Source organism: Amblyomma maculatum, chromosome 5 (assembly GCF_055883805.1).
Source record: "Amblyomma maculatum isolate TAMU_Amacu chromosome 5, ASM5588380v1, whole genome shotgun sequence".
Taxonomy (NCBI): Eukaryota; Metazoa; Arthropoda; class Arachnida; order Ixodida; family Ixodidae; genus Amblyomma; species Amblyomma maculatum.
Genome location: NC_139348.1, coordinates 138,952,489 through 138,975,934, shown reverse-complemented (window position 1 = coordinate 138,975,934; position 23,446 = coordinate 138,952,489). Strand labels below are relative to the sequence as shown.

The 23,446-nt window shown below is 44.0% G+C and overlaps 2 protein-coding genes across 2 annotated transcripts in view; one reads left to right on the top strand and one right to left on the bottom strand.

Annotated features, from left to right (window-relative positions):
* Positions 1–1,740, bottom strand: part of LOC146189731 (uncharacterized) — a 215,371-nt gene extending 213,631 nt beyond the window's left edge. The window contains exon 1 of the mRNA XM_084603317.1: positions 883–1,740. Coding sequence (XP_084459443.1) covers positions 883–1,378 — 496 coding nt within the window. The 5' untranslated portion in view covers positions 1,379–1,740. The remainder of the gene's footprint in view (positions 1–882) is intronic.
* A 1,286-nt stretch (positions 1,741–3,026) lies between these two features.
* On the top strand, positions 3,027–23,299 carry LOC146189730 (pentatricopeptide repeat-containing protein 1, mitochondrial). Its single transcript, XM_084604495.1, has 10 exons — positions 3,027–3,697; positions 7,335–7,472; positions 8,021–8,230; positions 8,416–8,526; positions 8,602–8,863; positions 10,028–10,220; positions 13,347–13,575; positions 15,883–15,999; positions 18,303–18,491; positions 21,788–23,299. The coding sequence occupies exons 1-10, from the start codon at positions 3,224–3,226 to the stop codon at positions 22,022–22,024; spliced, it is 2,160 nt and encodes a 719-aa protein (XP_084460621.1). The 5' UTR covers positions 3,027–3,223; the 3' UTR covers positions 22,025–23,299.
* Positions 23,300–23,446: the final 147 nt, after the last annotated feature.

Here is a 23,446-nt window from a genome sequence, read left to right as displayed (position 1 = left end):
TCAAAGCTACTGTCATGAAGTGGTCTCGTCAGCCTCAGTCAAGCTGCTTGGGCAGCTTTTAGCTGAAAGACCCATCCAGGGTTTCTGGCAAAATAAACTCAATTGAATTGAAATATGTAGTCCCATCGCTTCCCAAATGTCGCTTCACCTCGCTATGACCCTTGATGCGGTGAAGCCCCCTTTTTGTTTCACAAGATGCGTTGGCTACACACACGTGTCGAGAGCGCTCACGTTCTACACAATATTTTTTTTTTTTACGCATAATTGCCGTTTTTAAAACGTTATGTTTACAGCAAGCTGACAAAATATAAGCAGACATTTCACTGAATGCTGTCTACCGAAGGTGATGCTGTCAGTGCATTGTAATACATCGTGTAAGGCCAATTCAGCTAAGTAACTTTTTGAATCAAAACAGGACGTAGAAGGAAAAAAAAAAGAGAGAGAAAAAGAGAAACAGGGTTTGATAAAAGCCAATAGTTTTCAAGAATTTTACTGATCACAGAAATGAAGACAGTAGAAGTCCAGTTATGCGTGCTTTGGTTACAAAAAGAAGATTCGCCGCGCAGCACAATGTGGCGTGTTGTGCGAAATGAAGTATTCAAGAGTAACAGGGAAACTTGGCCACTTAGGTGCTCTGATTCGATCTGTAAAACAGTGGGATCTCGCTATACTGCATTCGCTTCATCGAAACTACCCGTTTGTACGAACTGGTGCTTTGGTCTGGTCAACCTGTAGCGCATTAAGACCGCCTCTTAATTCGAACTCCGCATATTTACTAGAAATCTCCTGTCACCTTGTAGTTCACATTACAAAGTTGATTTTATTTTGTCTTCTGTAATATCTTCTTAAATGGCAGGAGAAAAAAAGAATAGGACCGCTTACCACGTGTTCCTTGTGCCTCGGGTCGTCGACGACCTGCTGCTGACGACGCAACCTTTTGAGCCTCTGCGGCGGAACATGAAGTCGTATTCGTTGGTGTTGCAACGTTAGTGCACTGTTCGTGTTCTTTTCCACATATTGTCTCCTCTGAACCGGCGGTAACAGGCGACGTGGTATGGACAGGAACAGGGGGAGCAGTAGTTGTCGGTGACGTCACGGTCATTCCTTTCTGCAGGTCCTGTGGAACCTTGCTCAGGGAAACCACGGTGACGTTGACCCTCGGACAACGACCTTGTTTTTCCAGTTCGCGGTAAACCCTGAGGTAAGAGTCGTTCAGGGCGAACCAGGAACCGTCCTTTTCGACCACCTGGATCTTGGGGACACGGCCTCTGTTTTCCTCAAGCCGCTGTCCCAGTTCGTCGACGACATCTGGGGAGACGACGCACGAACCAGCCGAGTCGTCGTGCAGGAAGTGGATTTCGGACGGTGCGAGAAGCATGTCGGAGGGCGTGCAAGCCTTGGACGGTCTACGGTACTCGCCGCTGGCCTCGGACTTGGAAGTCTGTTGTTGCTGCCGCTTGTGTTGTTGTTGCTGCTGCTGGAAGCAAGTCGAAGCCGAGGACGATGTGGATAGCAGAAGCGGCGCCAGGCACCTTTCAAAGGCCGACTTTAGCGGAAGGGAAGACGTTGTTTCACTCTTTCTCGTTGCAGAGCTATAGACTACAAACTATAGCTCTATACAACGTAAACTACTCTCTGCTGGAGACACTATCTCGGAACCTACGACAATGAGTGCGATAGCAGGAGTGATAGCAGACGACTCCAGGACACAACTAGGTTTAGCCGAAGATGACTGTTGTCCCGGTGTTCGAAACTACATAAAAATGATCCACGTCTTTTGAGCGGCCTTAAAAGGCGGGTAATCTCAAAAACCGTGACGACAACACTGTTTTCCTATCCAGAATGTCACATCTGATGCTCTCCACCGGCGGCAACTCGGACAGAACTAGCTGTCTGTCATCTTACACAACTCAGCTGCTATTGAAGGCAGACTTAAAATGCAGAAAACAAGTTCTTCCTTTTTCCTTTTCAACTCTAAAATCAGGCGTCCGCACCGACACGCAGGCGTGGCGTTTGGAGACCAGAGAGCAAACGAACTTTCGATCCGCGGTACGCTCCCCTTTCTTTCGGAGAAATTATTCCCACCGACGCGACAGCATCAAGATATTGATTCGAGGCGGCTTTACAAGCGTCGCATTCGGTGATTTTACTTTTGGTGCTCACCCAATATCCGTCCGTCCACTACGCCGATTTGTTGCTACAACTAATTTGAACGTTCCAGGTGTGCTTCGGTTCCTCTCGAAGTGTTTATTTCTCTCGGTATCGGGAGGGTAACGTTAAATTAAGTTAGTAAAATTCAGTAGTTATCGTCGAGAGAAGAATTAAAAGACTGGCATAACGAATAACGGTATGCGAAAGTATGCGATGCGCTTTCTCTAGCGTATCCGATGAACCGTTACGAATATAAGAGAGGAATGTTTGGGCTCAAAAAGCTCCAGGAGCGGGCATAAAATCACCGCCTCCAGCGCCCACCTGAAGTAAACGATGCCAGGAGAATGCGTTGTCAGAGAGATCGACCACCGATCCGCTTGCAATTAGGTCGTCGCGCCGCTCACGGCAAGCTCCGCCTCCAGTCAGGCGGTGAAGCCCGAAGAATGCGCATTCACGTCGACGGAAACGCCGAGGCAGCTACAATCGGATACAAATACGCGCGGTGTAGTTGTAGTGGTGGTACGCGTACTCAAAGCAGCGCTGCAGCGTTTAACACAACAAGACAACAAACTGTACAAGCACACGACGTACTATAAAATCCTCAGCCAACGACGCCGCGGTGATGGGATCTCCTCCTCCGCATCACATCCCCAACATCCGCACTTTGTGTATGCAAGCAGCCGATGCGCATTCTGCCAGGTGCGAGCGATAAATGTAAACCAAAAACGGCGATTAAGCCTTGCCACATCTCCTTATTTATTTGGCGTGTACTTTACTAAACCGGAGCAGTGGTAAAGCTTACTGTCTTAGCGTGTATCACGAAAAAAACACTAAATTTTCGGAATGATCCCTCTCTTTGCCAAGGACGACCCATCGCTAGTGCATCATCAAGATGGCTCCGCTCATGCGCTCAGAAAGTTTCATCTGAGGAGTTTGTTTTGCACCGCTTTAGTTAACGTGAATATTGATGGAAAGTTCTGCCATACTAGGCGACAGGGATGTGTCTGGGGTAAACTTCTTGCGCAACTTATTAGGCTTGGCTGGGCAAGTAGCTTGCTGCTGACCTAGCAAAATGTTCGCAACAAGACCATGCGCGTCCATGTGCGCTGCTCTGGTAAGACGAAGTCGGCTCGTGCAGGAGCTGAATTTCGTTCCACCGCGGCCCTCACCAAGAAAGTTGTGCACAGCGGCAACAACGGGTGAAACAGTGCGGCGGGAAACTCCTCCAGTTCGTGGCCGTAGTGGGCAAAACTGGGGATCAAGGGGAGGAAGAGAGTCGTCCGCCAGAGACCGACGCAACTCCGGCAGCCATAGCGCTTCTACGCACGCTGCCAGGAAGCCCAGGACTCGGAGTGTTCCTCGAGAGTTCCCCATCTTCGAAGGGCATGACCCGGACACGTTCGGCACGCTATCGGGTGTATCTCGGATGGGCGCCGAGTTGCTGCCGGACGACGACGACGACGATCCCGCCGAGTTCACGACGCTCGCGCGCCGCTCGGACGCGAAGTATGAGAGCGACATAAAGCAGTTAGTCACCGACAGAAAGGTGCGACTTCTTGCCTAACCGCATACTGTGCGATTTAAGATAGACTCAGGGGAGGCGGGGATTAGCAGCTTTAACGAGAGTAATGTGGAACTACGAATGGGTCGACGACTTGGTTCATTTAACTGTAATAATGAGAGCTAAAAAATCGTACGGCCCGTTAATCAGTCATGTGGCCGCAACAATAGGTCATGTGACCTCGCTGTGCGATGACGTCAGTCACAGTGTCTCCGAGGGTATAAGAAAGGGTCTCCTGCAGGGCCGGATTATCCAGGCTTCAAAGGGTTCAAATGAACCGGGCCCTCCGTTTTCAGGGGCCTCCCAAGAGTTGGAAATGAATGGCCGATTTCGAAGTTTGGTCCGAAAATAGTCAAGACATCCTCTTCTTGATATCCCCTGTTTAAAATTAGAGCTTATGTATTGAAATGTCGAATGCTTCGAAAGCTGTTTGTCACATCGTACGCTTAATCTCGGCAAACCTCATATTTCTCCAGTAAAAGTAAAAAAAAAAAATCGCCTTTTAAATTGAAGTCAGCGCGTACAGCTCGTAAACCAACTCTGGCTTTACTGCTGTTGAGGTCAGTTGTGTGTTTGATTCCTTTGAGTGTAAGCCCTAAAAGCTGTGACAAAAGCAGTAAATTATTTGTTAGAGATTATGACTGCTGTATAGTTGGCAGACGTATCAGCAATTTGTCGCTGCTGAGAGTGGAGATGAGAGATTCTCAGGAGGGCTAATGTTGAAGATCTCATCACAAAACTCTACCAGCAAAAGGCTCACAAACACTAATAGAAACTTCGAAACCTTTCTTCACTTGCTCAAGAGTGGAATGAAAAAAAGCAAACATGTTATGCGAATACACGCGCCATTTAAAACGTTAAATTGCTGTGAAATATTGAAACATATAGGTGCTTCTTTTGTGCAAGCAGGTATTGCTTCTGCAAAAAAAGTAGGAGGGTGCTTAAGCTTCGTTTTGTAGACGTAATAGCATGGCTTAAGTGGTCGCCCTATTTTAAAGTTAAGTACATGCACACAAACAGGTAACCACATGGGGAGTCTGCAAATGGAAGCCATCAATGCTATCCTATAATACACTTAAAGGTGGGGCTTAAGCATCCAACCTATTTTTTCTTACCGCCGTCTACGGCGGCAGCTGCTTCTCGGTGGCACGAGCTGCATATGCTACCTCATAAAATAATTTATTTTGTAAATTGAAAGCAGCAAAGGTGTGTGATACATGCAAAAGTTCTTCCTTCTAAAGGTGGAAATTATGTGCAGAAAGGAAATATACTGTCTTTGTAAATATTGACAATCTGCATAAATGTAAAGATATATATTACTGATTATTTGAGCATGTTAAAACTTTAATTTTGTGCCATTCAGTAACGATTTCATTTTCTAGAGGCGCTACCTTTTCGAAAAGATTTACTTTCAGGCATTATGACAGCTTTTGGAGTAATAAACATTATTTGATCTATTTCAAGTCAGCATATATCACACAATGTAGCAGTTTTTGTAAAAATACTGTTTTAGGCTAGCTTCAATTTGTCTTGCTGGATGAATGGACACAACTACTAGATAATTTTTACCGTATTTATGGTAAGAATTTGCGAGCAGCTTATGAACAAGACCCATCTCTATTTGCTTTGTGCTCACAGGCAGTCAGTTGTCCTGCGCTATCGATTTAGCCAAGAAAAACACCGCTGAGGAAACTTATTTTTCAGGAATGCAAATTCTAATTTTGAGGGAGGATGTTGTGTGCCCACTCATCTCTTAGAACATCCCTGTCTAGATTCCAGCCTGTCCGTGTGCTCTGCAGGAAAGTATATGGTCAGGAGATGTTCATAAACAGTCCGCAGATTCTTCGAATAAATATATGTTTGAGACTTGACGCATTTTAGAACATTCTCTGCAGAAAGTTCTAAAATGCGTCAAGTCTCAAACATGACAACCGGGGACAGGGTGGCGGGAGTGGGGAGGAAGGGGGGGAGGTGAGACGGGTTATAGGGGCCCTCTTAATGTTTTTTTAACCGGGCCCTCGTCAGTGTTATTCCGGCCCTGGTCTCCTGCTATAACAGGTGACAATATGAAAAAAAAAAGAAATAAGGGTTGTAGCTTTTTTCCTTTCTGCTCCTGTTCCCTCATTTCAGGCAGTGACAGCGTGTAGTAGTGTCAGCACAAAGAAAAGGCCCTTCTCCTCTGCTTTATTTAAACCATCTTCTCTCGGGTGCACTTGGGTCACATGATCAAAGAAAGTGCATATATGAGAGTGCCCTGTACAAGAATCACACATCACTTATAGCTCAAAGCCACAGGGACTGCATCCATTGGCCAGTGGGTCAGTGTGGGAGCTTTAGTTTGTGACACAAAAAGGCGTCCTAAACGCAGGGAGGCAGAAAGTGGGTGATGCTACAGCTGTTTGTTTGACGTGATTTCATTAAATGTCCCTTTCTCTAGTAAATCCGGCATCTGCAGTAAATCGTAGACATATATCTGGCAGGCGGAAGTTGACGAGTGATATCATTAGGCAATGTTTGCTTGGCGGGCTACGTGTTGTCACGAAACCACGAGATAGGAGATTTGGAAGTGGTATCTACAGCTTATGTATCTCATTTCAAATAGGAGGATGAAATGGGATGGGATGAGAATTAGTCTTTTGCGACCCTTGTTTCTGAGTCGGGTGCACTACTCCTAGGGGCTTTATCCCTCTTTCGGTTGGTCTTCCAGATGACGTGGCAGCTTGTGGCTGCACCATGATGAGTGTAAATAAGTTAATAAAGGCACTGAATAAGGGGCTTGTGATTAAGCAAGTAAAAAAATGTATGCACAGGAACAAGAATCTCCAAGGAGAGCCACAGACAGGAACCATTGAGCCTGCTGTGTTGTAGCTTAAAGGTTGAGCTTAAGTGTTTCCCAAATTTTTTTCATATTAGTTCTTGCATCACTTTTGTTACAGCTGCCTTACAAGGACTCTTGCTTACCGTGTGTTTTTCTAGCTAACTTCATTGGGCTCTTTCTTATGTCTGTCACTGCTATGCTGCTATGACTTAAAGCGCTGTTCTTAGAGTCCAACAATTTGCTATAACAGTTTTCAGTTCATTTGTGCCCAGTAGAAATGTCTCTTAAAAATACCTTTTGATTGAAACCTGTGTGCTGCTCAGTGTCTCTTTGCACAGATTTGAGAGAAGCTTATTGCCAGTAATTCTTTTCATATCAGTCATTTTTTCTGAGAAAATAGGTAACCACCTTGTACCGCTGAGTCATGTCACTAGAGTTGAGTGGCTTTCATTAAGAATTCTTGATTTTATGTGATATTTCTTTCCTAAAAGGAGGTGGTAGTAGAGATTGCCTTTAGACATTACACATTCTTGATCCGTAGCATAGTTGCAGATCCGTAGCATACTTTGACCTGCTGATTAGTCTTGGATTAAGTGGAGACCTGTTAACTGCTTAACATTGCAATATGGACCCAACTGCTATAGACATTAATGCTACAGACTTACATTGGTGGCTTACCTGCTTTTAATAAGGTTGGCAGACTCTTTGAAATCGCCATGTAGCTTTGTGTGTTTTGTGATTTTTTCTTTTTTCTTTTCTTCTTTTTTTTTTTCTTTTTTTTTTTTTTTTTTTTTTTTTTTTCAGATCAAAGAGGCACTGAACTTGTTCTTTGAAATCCAAAAGGTGTATGAAGTCAAACCAACTCTCGTTATGTTCACATTACTCATCGGTGGCTGTGGACGTGTTGGGTACACAAAAATGGCTTTCAAGCTGTACAAAATGGTACGTTACATACTCCTATGAAGTTCTTTGCGGCAAAATAGTTTTTGCTGGAATTTTTCAGTCGGCCTTACTGAACACTTTTCCCTTTAATATCCAAGTGAATAGTTTTCTGCAAAACTTAATTGATCAGTCCTGCAGTGTTGAGTCTGCTTTTAGTATTTTGGTGCTTTGTATTCTGCTTTAATTTGCTGTGTTTCTTAATTAGCCATCCACACATTGGTATTGGAAGTGAAATTTAGTTTTTTTCCGTTAACCATTTTAAACATCTCAAGCAAAAGAGAGACAGTGAAGCATTTTTGGAGCACTTTTTAAGCTGAAGTGTCATCCATGCCGTTTTTTAATTGCTCTTCAATATCATTTAGTGCATTAATAATGAGGCACACATTCTTCGCTTTGCCTATGCTCAAAGTAGGTGCTTAGCTGTTAAATTGATGTCTTAATGAGGGCCGCGTTGGTTGACGTAGCTTCCAGAAAGTGAATTTGGTAGTCTTTTTTCTTTGGAATGCATGTTTTACGAACTGTTGTTTTGAACTGTTACAATACTTCAGATGCGTGACCGTGGGTTAAACCCAACGCCGGCGACGCTGACAGGACTGTTCAACTCGTGTGCGGAGGGTCCATACCCTGAGATGGGCCTGGAGAAAGCCCACAAACTTTATGAGCAGATGAAGCTGAAGAGCTGGGTTCCCAGCAACCTCACCTACCACGCTATGATCAAGGCATTTGGCAAGTGTGGTGACCTTGACATGGCCTTCAGGGTGCGTTGAGCCGATTACCTCATTACTTTTGGAATGTCATTCAGTGTTCGGCTGCAGCCAATTACTCAGTGCAAGACGAGAATGGAAGTCTAATTAAAACTGAAATTTAACGTCCCTTCACAGTGAAGTGGATTGATTAGCTGCAAAAAGGGAGATGAGATTGATAACAGCAATTTATCTTTCAGGTGATGGATGAAATGGCCGATGCGAAGCATGCAATCACGTCAGAGACCTTCGCGTTCCTTCTCATGGCGTGTATCAGCGACAAAGAGGCCGGGTTCGCACTAGGACTCAAGGTGAGTACTGCTGGACTCTGACAAACTTAGGAGGCATGGTAACCGACAAGAAATGATGCACCTCGTTCGTTTCAGGTGATGCGGACTATGCTGTGGAAGAAGATCAGGCCCTCGGTATACTGCTACAACCTCTTCCTACGAACAGTTAGAGAGTGCGGTGTTGGCCCTCCAGAGCTGTTTCACGAGCTGCTCGAATCCTCCAAGCCCCGCAAAGCAAAACTGGTTGACAGGCAGAAGAATACGGCTGGTGGCTCCAAGTCTGCCGAGATGCTTCGCATTGAGGCACGCTTGTCAGATGGAGGAGGAGCTGAGAGCTCGAGTGAGGCTCCAAGGATTGGTGAGTCAGGTTGTTTAATATTAATATGAACTGAGGCGAACTGTCTTAGGTGAACATAAATAGCTAAAAATTCATTTGAAAAAAAAAAAAAAAAAAAAAAAGCAGAGACCTTGGTATGTTGTGTTAGGCTGGCACATATGTGCATAGTTTGTGAACTGTGTATCGCTGGAGTATAGACATCATCAAGCACCACCAGAACCATCATCACTGGTGTTGGCACTATCATCATAAGCTTTGCTAGTGACATCGTGTTGCATGGCTTCCTGTGTGCCAGCGGTGGAATTTTGTATGCCTGCAAGTTGTCCAGCTTCAATATTATGCCTGATCATTTGTCATAGCGGAATGTGTGTTGCCTTCTGCTGACACCTACTCTCTCACAGTTTCAGACAATTAGTTGTGAGTTCTCTGCATCACGGGGCTTTCCCAAATCCGCTTCGTGATTTTACCTTTTCTGTCTATTGGTACGACGCCTGTTATTTTTATGTTATCCGCTTGCTGCAGTTTCCTCCTCGGAATTCCTAGTATCTGCATGCCTTTTAACTATACAAATAAGTGAGAGAAGCTTGATGCCTTTTTTTATTCTGTGACTTTGACTGGAATGTGGCACTCAGCAAAGGTTGTCTGGTTTTGCTATGATGTGATTTCAGCACTGGGGAATAAGAATTTCTCTATTTACAACTTTGATATGGTGTCGAATTTTCAAATTTACGTGTTTTATTTTTTTTTTTTTAAGCAAATGTTTTTTAGACACAAAGTATCCTGCTAATTTTTTCATTAAGGACTTCCACTGTAGCTTATAGTCTGTATCACTGGCTTTTTGAAGAGAGACCTAGACATTTTGGGGGGGAAAAAAAAATTAATGGGAAAGTTACACGTTCGATCATATGTAGATCCCTTGCTCCAGAGGGATCAACAAGGCGGCTTATTTATTAATTTATATATTAGATGCTTGTTTTATTTGCAAAATATTTTGTGAAAATTTGTGTTTGGAAATGAAAATATGTTTGTGCATTCATTATGTAAGTTATGCGCAGTAGCTGTCACTTTTGTATGAAGCGTATGGTCTGCTTTGCAGAAAAGTCGTAAAATTTTTCCCAGCTTCAAAACGGAAAGAAACAAGAAGTCAGTACTACGTAACTTCATGGTGTGCCGCTATCATTGCAGACCCCACAGTGGGAGCAGACGGTGCCTCGGGACAACACTTTCGCTCTGGCAAAGCAGCAGATGGTTCAACCAGCAGCCCTGGAGAGGCAGCAACATCCACAAGCCTGATGACCCTGCCAAATCTGCTCGCGCCTGGCTTCAAGCACACCGGCGAGATAGTGGGACTCGGCGAGGTCAGGGAACCATACCACAGGTAGGAATTTTAGTCAGGTGCACATAGCATACCCTTTATATACACTTTTGCTTTTGTAATTTACCACATTTAGTCATGTAAAAAATGCTTTCCTTTTTTTACCTCTAAAAGAGTGGGAAAATTTGACTGAAGCATTTTTGGTGTGGGGTAATTAGTGAGAGACCGGAAAGCGTGGCGTGACATGGTCCATGGGGTCACGAAGAGTCGGACACGACTGAACGCCTGAACTGAACTGAACTGAATATTTAATGCTAGTTGACGTTCTGACCAGCAAAATGATGGGTGCTGTCGTTACGTACGTGTATCTATCATGCAGGTAAATATGCTAGTATTACTACTTCCTTGTAAACAGCTAAGCAGTTGCATTTTGCATTTCTCTGACAACCTCTATGATGAACTTAGCTCACAGTTGCCTTTAGGGGTTTAATGTCCTAAAGTGACTTAGGCTATGAGAGACGGCATAGTGGAGGGCTCCGAAAATTTTGACCACCTGGGGTTCTTTAATGAGCACTGATATCGCACAGCACACCGGCACCTTGATTTTCGCCTCCCTTCAAAAGCAGCCGCTGTGGCTGAGATTCGATTCCGCATCCTCGAGCACAGCAGTCGAGCGCTCTAACCACTACACCACCATGGCGGGGTGAACCAAATAAAACATGAATTTAATCTTTCTGTGGTTATTTGCTGCATGTACGAATATTCGTGCAAAATGAATATTTTTGTGAAGTAGCAAATACCTAGTGGCAGCATTGTAACTCATGGAGTTAAAGTAGTAGCTGTGTAAAGACCCAACAGTGATCACCACAAGGCACATGGTACCAAATTAGTACATTAGCCGGTGATCGTATTACAGACTCCCCAGAAAATTACTTTTTTTGCTACTGATGATGACTGCAAACAAACTGTCGCCACTTGGCAGCTGACGTGAGGAAGAGCAGTTATGAACCATGGCCTCCAATATCAGGCATGCTGGCAGAGTTTGATGGTCCTGACTCAACACTGTCATGATACCCCAAAGCCGCGTGTTTGAACATTCTAAACTTTTCCACATGAATGGACCACGTCACGGCTTTGAAAGTGCATTTACTTGAATGTAATGCGACCACAAATGTAACGCGAGGGGCGACTTTGTATGCATATTGACCAATGGGAAAAAATAAAACTACGAATGTAATGCGAGACAAGCACTTGAAAAAGTACCTTTAATAGAGATTGTGTGTGGCCCTTGCAATCTCATCAAAAACGCTCATTCGTTGTCATCAGAAGCCTTTTCGGTCAGGCTGACATTTAAAAATCGCCTCCCACTGCATACGCCACACACATATGGTAGATTAATTAACGTGGAGTTGTCGCAGAATTTCCGGTTTCTTCCACTACCAGAATAGCTTTTTTGATGCTGCGTCATACTGTGCACAGCGCGTTGCCTCATGCAGAATGCGATAACGATAGCACCGCGCTAATCCACTGCAAAAGCCGCGACAAGCGCTTCTTAAAGGTGACAATGTGATTCTGAGTCTGCGAGCAAAATGTGCGACATTCTGACTTTGGATTGATTGGGATTTGGCTGATTTGGCTGATTTGGCTTCCCTAGTACCCATGTTACCAACATAGCATAGTAAAGCTGCGGAAACTGAAATGAGTGGTGGCTAATTCAATATGGCTGCACCCCGGCGTCGCTTTAGGCTGACGAATTACAGTATTCGATTATAACCTGAGGGTTGACTTTGAGAGCCAAAAATCATGCAAAAACCTCGCGTTACATTCGAGTAAATACGGTATAAACCGATCGTCGCAGAGTGCTGTGCAACATTGGATGGGCTGTAAGAGGTGTCGAAGAAAACTATAGCAAGCCCAATTCCACATTTATGTCTATTGTTCGAAAATTATTTGTGCACTCAAAGTGCTGTTCGGTTTTATTTTTAATATTTTTCACAAACTTTATTTAGTCAATTATTCGAATAGCAAGGCATTGGATTCGATATTAGAAAGTTAGAAAGGTAAATATTTGCACATTCCTAAAAAGAACTAGCAACTAACTGTAAGTGAGGTGTTCCACTTAATAGAAAGAGAGGGTGTGATTCGGATCTCTATTTTTTATCTTGTTGCCAGAAAATGTTGTCTTGGAGTGCCGTCATAATTTTGGTCTTGATACTGTGTACTACTATGATTTCAGGGAACATTCGAGGCTAGGCCAGTTTACGCTGATTTCAGTGTCTCTCCACTCGCCAGTTTCAGAGTGCGACTGCCTCTGCTGATAATTAAAGTGAAGATCACCAATTTTCTACTTTCGTGAATGCCATGATTTCTCATGTTTGAGTAGCATGAAAGTTGCAACAAGAAATAAAATATAGTGTGACGATAGGCAGCCGTGTAATTGTATCTCCATTATAAATCACTTCCTGCCAAGCAGTGCTTCAATTTGTTCTTTTCCTGCCATACTATAGCGAATGAGTGTTTTTGCATTTCGCTGCCCAGACCGTTGCCATAGACATGCATCCCTGCTGCGGTGACGTGTTTCAATGGAGCTAAGATACGAAGAACTCCTGTGTGCATCAACATAAGTGCCCGTCAAAGAGACACCGTGCACAAATAGAGGTTTGCCTGCTTTGATAGTATGCTGCATTCTGACCACAAAGTGGATATTTTAACCGAAAACACAGCTTTCATTAGCTAAGAAAGGCCCAGAAGTGTATTGCCATCACTGGCTGAGTTAAAATGTAAAATAAGTTAGTAGTCCAGTCTCTTTAAGGGAATCCCCGAATGTCGAGTATATTCCCCCCCTCCCCCTTCCTTTTTTGTATGTCCTGAGTAGCCTCCTTGCCCTAAGAAAAAGGATCTTGCTCCTGCTGGTGATGATGATGATCGTTGTGGTTGTGATGCGGTGAGATGAGGAGGAGAGGAGGAGAGGAAATCCGCAGCTGATGCTGGTGATGACAGTTGCGGTGATGTTGATGATGATGATTATGGAAAGGAAGGTTTAGATAAAGAGGAAACTCGTGGTAACGTAAAATAAACGGCATCTCGTGGAACTCCAGGGTGGCTGGAGATCACTGGTCGAGGCCTCTCTCCTGTTCCGATCAGTTGGACTTGGCTGATGATGATGACTGATGCATCTTTCTACGGCAGGCTCCTGATGTGTGGAGGTGTGAAAGGCATGATGGACCACTTCCGGGACATGTCTGTACACCCCGATGCCAAGACTATGACGCTGTTGCTGGACTGCATTCCAAATGACTGCAAAGCTGAGACGGAGTTGATTGCCGAAGCTGACAAATTTGGAGTCAAGTTGGACATTGACTTCTTCAACATGCTCATCAAGCGCCGAGCATTTCGGCACGACAAGGAAACAGCCAAGGTTGGTTACTCCCCAAGCGTTAGCCAAGGGTCTCTACTAAGACTCTTGGCCCTATAGTGACATGCTTTAAGGAGTCTGTAACGAAACTCTTCATTGAGACCCTTTTTTGTGGGTGTGCATGTTAGGTTGTTTCTCATTGCAGGAATCTTTTAGTTTGCCTAACTTCAAGAGATGCTGTGTCAGTTGTGTATATGTAGGCTAATGGAATTAAAAAATAAATAAAGAGCATGTCTCAGGTTCATACACCGTCACATAGGCTGCTGTGGACAGAAATAGATACTCATGACAATGTTTGAAAAGCATCAAACTTGCTTTTACGATGCCCAGAATGCTGTGTTCCATACTCATCAATTATGTGGAATACAGCTGCTGACCAATTTCGGACTCGGCGAGACCCAGAAAATGATCAAGGTAATCAAACAGCCCGAAACATCTGTGAACTTAAAAAAGAAATAACTCCTCTGCAAAAAAAAAAAAAAATGGTTTTAAAAATCGCAAACTTGGCTGCTTCTCATGTTTCATTTGTATTTCAGTAGTTGAAAGTTGCAATGCAACGTGGTCTGCTACCGTGATCTGCTTTCACACACCATTCGTGCGCATTCCCTGCGTGGTCTGACACAGTGGATCGCTCTAGGCTATCTCTCCATGCAGTTAGTCTGTCTCAGCAAGAGTCGTGTGCTTCCATGAGTTGGAATTGCAGCAAAAAAAGCAAGTGCAATGAAAGAATTCGCAATTACAAACTCCTCCCCCCTCTTCAGCACATTCCCCCACCCCCACCTTTTTTGGGGGGGGGGCAACAGTTTCATCAAAGCCGCGGTGGACGCTGCTCATGTTCCGTTTTCAATCCGATTACGCACTCTGTAGGCCATCTCATTAGCAACGAAAAGTGTGCCATTATTGCCACTACCTCAGATAGCAAGGATGAACAAATAGTCAAGCTAACCATTCCCCGATCGACTCCGCTTAAATCCAGAATGCCACCGTTCGCGGTCGCAAAGAAACGGTTGCGACAGCGATGCCTGCTCATCCCTACAACGTGCTGAAAAAAACAATCCCTTGACCAAAAAATTGCTTATTTTGGTGCAGAAAATCAAACTTTTGGACTTCACAGGGTCCAAAATAACTGTCGTTAAAATGTGCACATTCATATGGGTTGCGTGACAGTTTCTGAATGAAGTCTGAAATACCACACAAGTCCAAATTATTGGAGTCCAGAAAATTAGTTGGCACTGTATTTTTCTGTTTAACATCCCAAATCTAGCTTTCTGCATAGACAGGTGTCAATTTCTCTGCAAACAAGCATGAGGTTCCACAAAAGTACTTCGTAAATTCTCAAACTTATAGTTATTGAAATGAATTGAGCTTGTTTTTAGATAGTTGTTTTATAGGTCTCTTTTTTTAGCTTTTCGTATGTTTAATCCATCAGGCAGACAGGTGAAAAATAATAAAAGTGCGTAATTATAAATAGTGACTCATTATTTACTTTCAACTTTTTTTTTAAATATCCTTCTAGCTTATGAATGTTGAGAGTTTTCGAATTCAGTATAAAATAGCCGTTGCCTTTGGAGTGTGTACACATGCACAGGAGGACGAGGAGAAGTGGAGGAAGAGGAAAGGCATAAACCGGAAGAAGGAACTGGTTTGCTACCCTGCACTCGGGGAAGGGAAGGGGGTGAAGCGGTATAAAAGTGATGGATAAGAGAGGGATGGGTGAAGTTAGTATAGTCACATCACAGCCATATCACGTCACATCACGTCACAGTCATGCAGAGGTTCTTGTTTTTTTATATGTGATCACGAAGTGCTAGTTGTAGTCGTTCACTGAGCAACCAACACTTTTACTACAATGCACTGCATTTTAAGGCAAAATCCTTTCTATGCTCACGGTGATGTTCATGTTCATTTGCTAAATGTGTCCACTGGAAGTGTCCACTGCATGAAACTAAAATTAAAATTAAATTAAAACCTCCATGAAATTAAAACCTGCCTTTATCAAGAACCGAACCACTGTTCCTCCGACGTCCAGCTGAGCGCACAAACCACTATGCCACATCGGGCTCGTGCGAAGCCGATCATGATTCTCCTTGTCTAGCGTGAGAATGATAGTAGCGATGACAGTGATGATGCAGTCAGTGATGATGATAATAGCGGTAGGAGCAATGACAGTGATGATGCATTCAGTTGATGATGATAGTAGGGATTACAATGAAGAGCAAAAACAGTCCTGTAAAATGGCTTTCACCATTTCTGCTCTTAAACGAACTTAAGCGCAGCCTTGCAATTTTTTTTAATTTTTTTTCTTGGCAGGATGTACTCTCAATAGTAACGGCGCGCAACCTCCATCCTGATGTGATCACCTTTGGTGTGCTTGCTCTGACCGTGCACACCAAGAAGGAAAGCGTCGAGTTCCTCAAGACCATGCAGGTATGTGCTTATCACTGTAGGATTCTCACTGCCATTCTCACTGGAATTATCACTGCAGAATTCGCAACAGACATTTCATTGCACATCGTTTTTGAAGACAGCCTCTTCATTCATAACAAACTTTCACTTTTTTTTTTTTCAGTACACTCAGTACACCTCACCCTTGGGCCAGAGATTTAGACACACCTTCTAATTTCGATCTTTTTCTTTTTTGTTTTTCACTGGCAAAGATGGCTGTACTCAGTACATCTCACCCTTGGGCCAGAGATTTACACACATCTTCTAATTTCGATCTTGGGCAAACTCTACCATACAAGCAGCACTGGAAAGAAATAGACCGTGATTCTGAGCTCAAAATTTCTTGTTGCATAGCTGTGCAAAATTCAGCAGGCATTCTGTGTACTTTCTTCTGTATGTGTTGCAGCGCCACAATAGACTCCACCATAGTAGCGTGAAACATGGTTTCTTTCTTCTTTGGTCACGTGCATTGTTTATGTTGGCAGCATGTAGCATTGTCACTTTGTTTGCCGTTCAAGATGCGACCAGCGCATTCTAGAATTGCCATAGGTATACACGGCCATTTCTACAATGTTCGATGTTCTTGCCAGCATTTCAGATGCTTTATCTCAATTTTCTTCATCGCCTTGAGATTGAACATGGCCAAGAATGACAAAAAGGTTTTCTGATCTTTGACGGCCAAATGCATGTGACGCTAAGCTCAGTTTCTTTTGAGGCACAAGTTTGCACGAGTAAAGCGCATTGGTTTTTCATCTAGTCAGCAGTCCTGTTTACCTGAGTACCATCATTGCTACAGGAGGCTGTTGCACTGAAAAGTGCTTTCGTAATGCTCCACTTAAGTAGAATGAGACAACAGTGACAATTTCCACATTAAAATTTATCAGATGCTGGGCAGCTGGTCCTCTTACATATGAAATGCTTCTTGGCTTCTTCACTGCATTGTTTCAAAGGAGAGGTCCATTATTGAAAAGAAGTCATTTGAGGCCGAAAAGGCTAGCACAATTTGTGGAAACCCAAGTCTGGAATCACTGATGACCTTGTCTAGGGTCAAAGCAAGACGTTATAAAATCAGTCCACCTCGAGATGCAAGCCAGCCAGCGCCTTGGTAGCTTACTCAAGGTGGAGCAGGTCACCTAATCGCATGTATTGAATGAATGAGAATAAGGTTCGAGTATACAGTCCATAATTACTCTGTATAATTGCGTTTGACCAATAGGCCTTTTTTTTCTGTTTTCTCTTGACATATGATACCAAAAAGTAATTGGCAGATACACCAATGAGTTTTGCACGGACAGAAAAACTTAACATTGATAGCAGTTACGTAAGTAGATGTCCCTCCAGTATGAAAGGGTACAACTGATCTGAGAAACTGAACAATTTGTGGTTATTGCTGTATTAAAGCTGAAAACTTTTTGCATATTATACTCATATGCCAAGAAGATATCGAGTTAAAGGAAAAAAAAAAGATGTGCTTGTCACACACTTTGCTCAGAGTATTCATTAATTAACTTTGTTGTGCTTCATTCTAGAAGGATGTATACATTGGTGAGGGCTTAATGTAAAATGTGCATAAAGTATGCATTTGGATGGTAGGGCTGTCAAGAAGTGTGTCTTGCTTGCTAGCTTACTAGTGTTGTTGTGTAATAGAAGAACTAGCCAAAGTAGAAAGAAAATTAATGTGCAAAAGATAGAAAGACAGACGACTTGTTACAATTAAGAATATTGATGTTTAATATATGCACAATGTACAATGGCTGATTACAAAATGTTTGAACATAGTTCCGCACAATGCACCACTTGCGCACAAGCTCGAACACACACTGCTCGTCTCGCAGGTTTCACGCACTCCTCTCCACCGCACGAAGATGATGTCCTTCTTTGTGTCAAAGTTGACAGTCTCGCAGTTAAAAGAAACACGTAGATATACCCCAAAAACACGCAAACACACAGAGAGACCAGACGAACAAGAAACATTGGGGTGGGAACTGTCTTGTGTCCGAATCAAGGTCGCTTCTTGAGAAAGACCTTGGCGGAATTTCTGGGAGCCTCGCCTCGGCGTCCCGCGCAACTGCCAACTCCCTCACAAAGAGCAAGGACCCCACCTTCTTGGCCGTAAAAAAACAACAATGAATAGTCGTTTTAGAAAATAAACATGCAAAGCGGAACTGCCACCCGTCAACACATGCCTATATTCTTGCGCCTGTTTCCATGTGCAGAATGTGAGATTGATTCTTTTTTGTCATGTGCCGGAAAAATGTGTGATCCAAAGGGACGTGTCTGTGCAGGAAGCCGGCCTGACTGTGAACGAGGAGACCTTGGGCACCCTGGTGTGTAATGCCTGCTTCAAGGGCAACTTCTGGTTCCTCCTGGACCTGATGGAGTACGCCAGGCGCGAGAACATCCTAGTCAGCGCAGCCGCACTGCGGGCCATCGACAAGGCCTCCACTCGTATCAGACGGGCCCTGCTTCAGAAGGTAGGCCACTCACACCATCATTACTTCTTGCCACGCAGCTTCTTTGTCCGTGCTCTCGCTTTGCAGAGGAGTGCCTCTAGGTGCTTGATTTTGACGCCATTAGACTGATCTTTTCTTTCTCTCTCTCTCTTTCTAAGTTGCTATTGTTGAGCACACTTAGGTAGGGAGATGAAAGGACTGTTGTTCATGTGTTGTTCATAAAAAGGGAGAGAGATCATGGATATATGTACCAGTGGCATCCAGTTGTTTTTTCTGCTTTTTGTAATTATGTTTCCTTGTGTAAAATATTTCATTATGCATTTAGCAAAGAACGGAAGGATAAAAGCAGCATTCCCCATGTTCCTTCCATGGTTTCAGTGGTTGTTGGCTTCTTTCATGTATGCATACTCTTTGCACTAGCATGACAATAGTAGTCCTAGTACTATCTCAATAATTCTGGTATGGCAATTCATAGCTGCGTTATCCGATCACCTCCATAAATTTACAGGATTCATCGATGTACTGAATATTCTGCCGCAGGGATTATTAAATTTCACCATGCAAGAGTTTTGCAGGCACACAAGACTGGGTTTGTGGGGCTCTAGCTACTTTCAATGCACAGATCCGTGCGAATTTCCTTCTTTTTGGCCTAATCGCATCTCTACAGCAGCTTGCTTGACACACCGACTTTACACTGCGGCTCAGGCTGACTCACCTTGCCTCAAACGTGCCTACTGAATTACCCGACTTGAACCTACTGAACTGAATAAAGTTTTCTGTCTCTGTGTACCTATCTTAATTTCACACAGGTGCTGGTATGCTCGTAGGGATACTTTTTACCAGTGTTCACTGGTGAAGCATAGAATGAGGGATCTTTGCCACCAGCAGGGGGGGTGCTGGTAATGCACTCCTGTGATGCTGTCCCGTGATTGGCTTTTACCCCGAAGCGTTTTCTTTCCCTGTGCGTCTTAAATTATGCACCTGCTTAGTTAGTATGTACAGGGTCATCCATAATAAGTATGAACGTGGCTCATCATGGTTGCAGTCTGCGCATAGGGGCCCGGAAGCGGGGCTTCGTGTCATCTGCTACAATACGAAAGTGCACCTACTAATTGCGCGCTGACGACACTCGAGCGCGCCGAGACACCGTTGCGAAAAACCACACTCCCTATTGTTCTAGGTTCCATGTATGACAACTCAGCGGCCTGTGTTATCAGCACCAAGATCTAGGTCAAATGTATGTCTGCAAATTTCTCGGTTCCAGTGGTTTGGTTTGTGGATTCTAATGTCCCAAAGCGTGCTATAAGGGATATCATAGTAAAGCTCTCTGGATTATTTCACCACCTATGTTTCATACCATCGTACAATAGATGGTGGCCTTGTAGCGCACAGCGACACTGTAAAGTGGAGACGCTAAGATGGGTTTTCCCAGCCGGTGAAAGAAGAAAATAAAGATGAACGGTGCGTACTTAGCGCTCATGCATAGCATGGGCTGTTCGATTCGAGAAGCAAGCTACGCTGGCCGTTTTGTTTGGGTGCTCCTCTGCGACCCTGTAAATTTCCTACAGTAGTGACCCTGGCTGTTCGACGGCCGAACTCATCTTCGGTGCACCCCTACAGCTTCCCGGAGACTTGTTCGTTCTTTCGGCTCCATCATCCCAGCCCTTGCAGTATCTTCAATGCCTTCAGGACTGCATTCAACACCTGTGCCTAGTCCCGCTTCGATCATCTGACCGTCAGGTCTTCGTGCACCCGGACCTTGCGTCCTCGACGCATGGTTTTCTAAGGCAAGGTGCAGTAAAATTGCCTCTTATCCCCCCCATACGATGGCCCGTACCGCGTCCTCAACAAGACGACAAAGTCGCAGCCTTACATTTCGCCGCCCTTGTATTGGAGCCGTCTTGGTCAAATTCGAACTCGGGTCCATCAACTCAGTAGTTGAGTGCTCAGACATGGCATGGAGGGCTCACACTTCTTGGCCGGAGTGGACTTATGGTCAGTCTAGCACAAAAGTGCTCGCAGATTGCGTCATGCTACTTCGAATTTCATTAAGATGCTTTAGAAATCAGCAGCACTTGTGGGTCATTGCTCAATTGCATCATTAAGCAGGCTGAGCGACAACATATTTGATCGGAGGCTTACGCTACTAGTCACAGGACTGTAACCGTAATGCTGAAATGCCTTATAATATGTCTAGATTTCTTCTCTGCTGCACTTTCCTATTGGTGCCTCTTTCTTTGGACATGTTGGAATGTAGCACAAAACAGAGGCGACAGGCGTAGCTAACCGCAAGGTGAGAAGCTAGCTAGGAACATAAATTCAGATATTTTATTGCAGGAAGCACATATGCTATACAACATCAGCTCGGATTAAACACCCCCAAATGATCGGAGCTGCCCAGGGCACTCTCGGTGTCCCTAATAGCTTTGGGACATTATACTCCATAAGACAAACCAAACCAGACCCAAGAAACTTACCACGGTACACGCATTTAACCAAGACTGTGTCGCTGAAAACATGGGAAAACCAATGACAACATGCTGCAATGAGTGAAGTGTACTGTTGCGCAATGTGGTCTCGGCGCACTCAGGCGCTGTCAGTGCACCGTTAGTTACATGCTCTTCACCGGGAAGCAAGCATTTACACTTCAGCACTGTAGTAGATCTTGCAGTCCCCTTTACAACTATATCGCTTAACTTCGGTGCACGGCCGCCCTGGATGCGCTGATGCTCTGCGGAGCGTGTGCATGCTGAACCATATTTCTACTTAGTGGACGACCTTGTACAAGAGCTACTATTACATGTAGTGTGTACAGTGGAAGCAGTCATAGTGGTAGTGGAGCTTCTCAAACCTGCTGAGCAATTAAGTGTTTTACTTGTGTGAATTATTATCTCTGATGGATTTCAGTCACGTTTTTGTAATTCAGGGCTTCTTTGGACAAACAGTTGTAAAATAAATTGCTCGGCGACGCCGCTGAAACGATATAGTGGTGAAGTCAAGTCTGGGACAAAAAGTCGTCTAGTCTGGGACAAACGTATTGAGGCACGAAAATGAAAGGCTGACTGAAACATCTTGGTTTTGTTTTTGTTATTTATTTGGCTGCCATTCTGTCTTTATGTGTTGATACGAGACTAGTGCTACACAGTCGGCAACAAAAGTCGTGACGTGTCACTCACTGTTTATGTAGCATACTCTGAATTCCGAACCCACTCAGTTTTTTAATGGGATTCCTATGCAGTAACCTTTTTTAACTATATACTGCAGAGCTCAGTTTGAACATTGTATTTTCGTTCTCTTTTCTACTTGTTTTCCACCAGGAGAAGGGGAAAGAGGTGAAATTTCTGACACCATTTGTGGAGAGCGGCTTTCGGGAGTTCTGCCTTAGGTACGAAGACTGGCTCAAGGAAGTACGTGTGGATACGCCTCGCCATCCATGGGAGCAGTACGAGCCGGAGAACATGAAGAAGTCGGCCATCGAATTAAAGGCAGCAGCGATAGCCCTCACAACAGAGGAGACGCAAAGCGACGTGGTGCAAGGGCAGATAGTAAACTAATAGTTCCATTGTAGATGGAAACTCATAGTTGGAGGACAGCACGTGGCACTTGTTTCTTGTTAGGCTTCATGCCAAGCATGCATATTTAGTGAGTCACTGCATTGGGTCAGTGACTGCCGCACAGTTGCCAACAGTAAATCTCTAAAAGCTAGACCACACACAGAAAGAGACCAGACTGAAGTGATACATGATGAGATAAAAACCAAACAACATCAAGCTAAATGTGACAGAAAAACCTTGAATCAGCCTGATGAGCTAAACAAATCCAGTTCAGTTTTGCTTGTCAAACTGATAAGAGTTCACAGTTTCACACACATGTGTCACCCAATGATATTTCTGCTGTCTCTGTAACTTATTGCCACACTCGATCAGGGCTGCTAACAATCACCAGTAAACCATTTCGTCATGTACCCGCCACGATGGCTACAGCACTCGACTGCTGAACCCAAGGGCGTGGTATCAAATGCTGACTGCGGCGATCGCTTTTCTGTGGAGGCGAAAAGTAAGGCACCCATGTATTATGTGATGTCAGTGCACATTAAAGAACCCCAGGTCGTCAAAATTTGCGGAGGCCTCCACTACGTCATTCATCATAGCTTGAGTTGCTTTGGGACGTTAAACCTTAAAAACCAATTTCATTAAGTTTCTGTCACATTCTCAACATAATGTCATTATTTATTGGTAACACAGGCTTTTGAGAGTTTATTATCTGCTTTATTTGATCTTGCTTGATGGTCTCCTTTTCAACCTTCACAATTTCTATTTGCTCTTTTCTGTTCGTATAGTTAGGCTTTTAAGAAGGGTGTGATTGATTGGAAAAGACAGGAGTGTAACTGCTCCGAATTCAGAGTTTCTGCCTGTGTCAAAGAGGCCTTGCTCACATTGCTTGTAACTGGTGGAGAAATGCTGGTCATTAATCTCACCCACCATTTCAAAAGAGATCATTACAACCTTTTCCTTTATGTGGGTGTTAGTAAAAACCGGCACTGTCAGAAACAGCTCAGCAGGGAATTTCTTTCAACATGACGTAACAGATCTCTGGCACTGTGTCCTAAGCTAGCTCATCCAAAGGGTACATATTGGCGCCTTGTGAAGACATGCCTAATGTGTCTTCAGTTGATTAGTGGCGATTGATTAACAGCGGCGCATATCTGTGGTCATTACTTAGAACATTAAATCATATACTAAACCAAACCATCAGTGATCATCATGATGATTGTCCAGCCCAACTGTGCTACTGTCCTTCATAATAAATAAACTGACATGTACCCCATATGGCAAGCTTTACTTATTGTGTGATGGTACTTTTCACTGTGGTGAAAGCTGTCTAATAAACCTGTATAATGGTAGGTATACAATGTTACAACTGCTTTGATTTGCATGTTTTAACCTCGCATGCGCACAACACATGTTACATTGTAT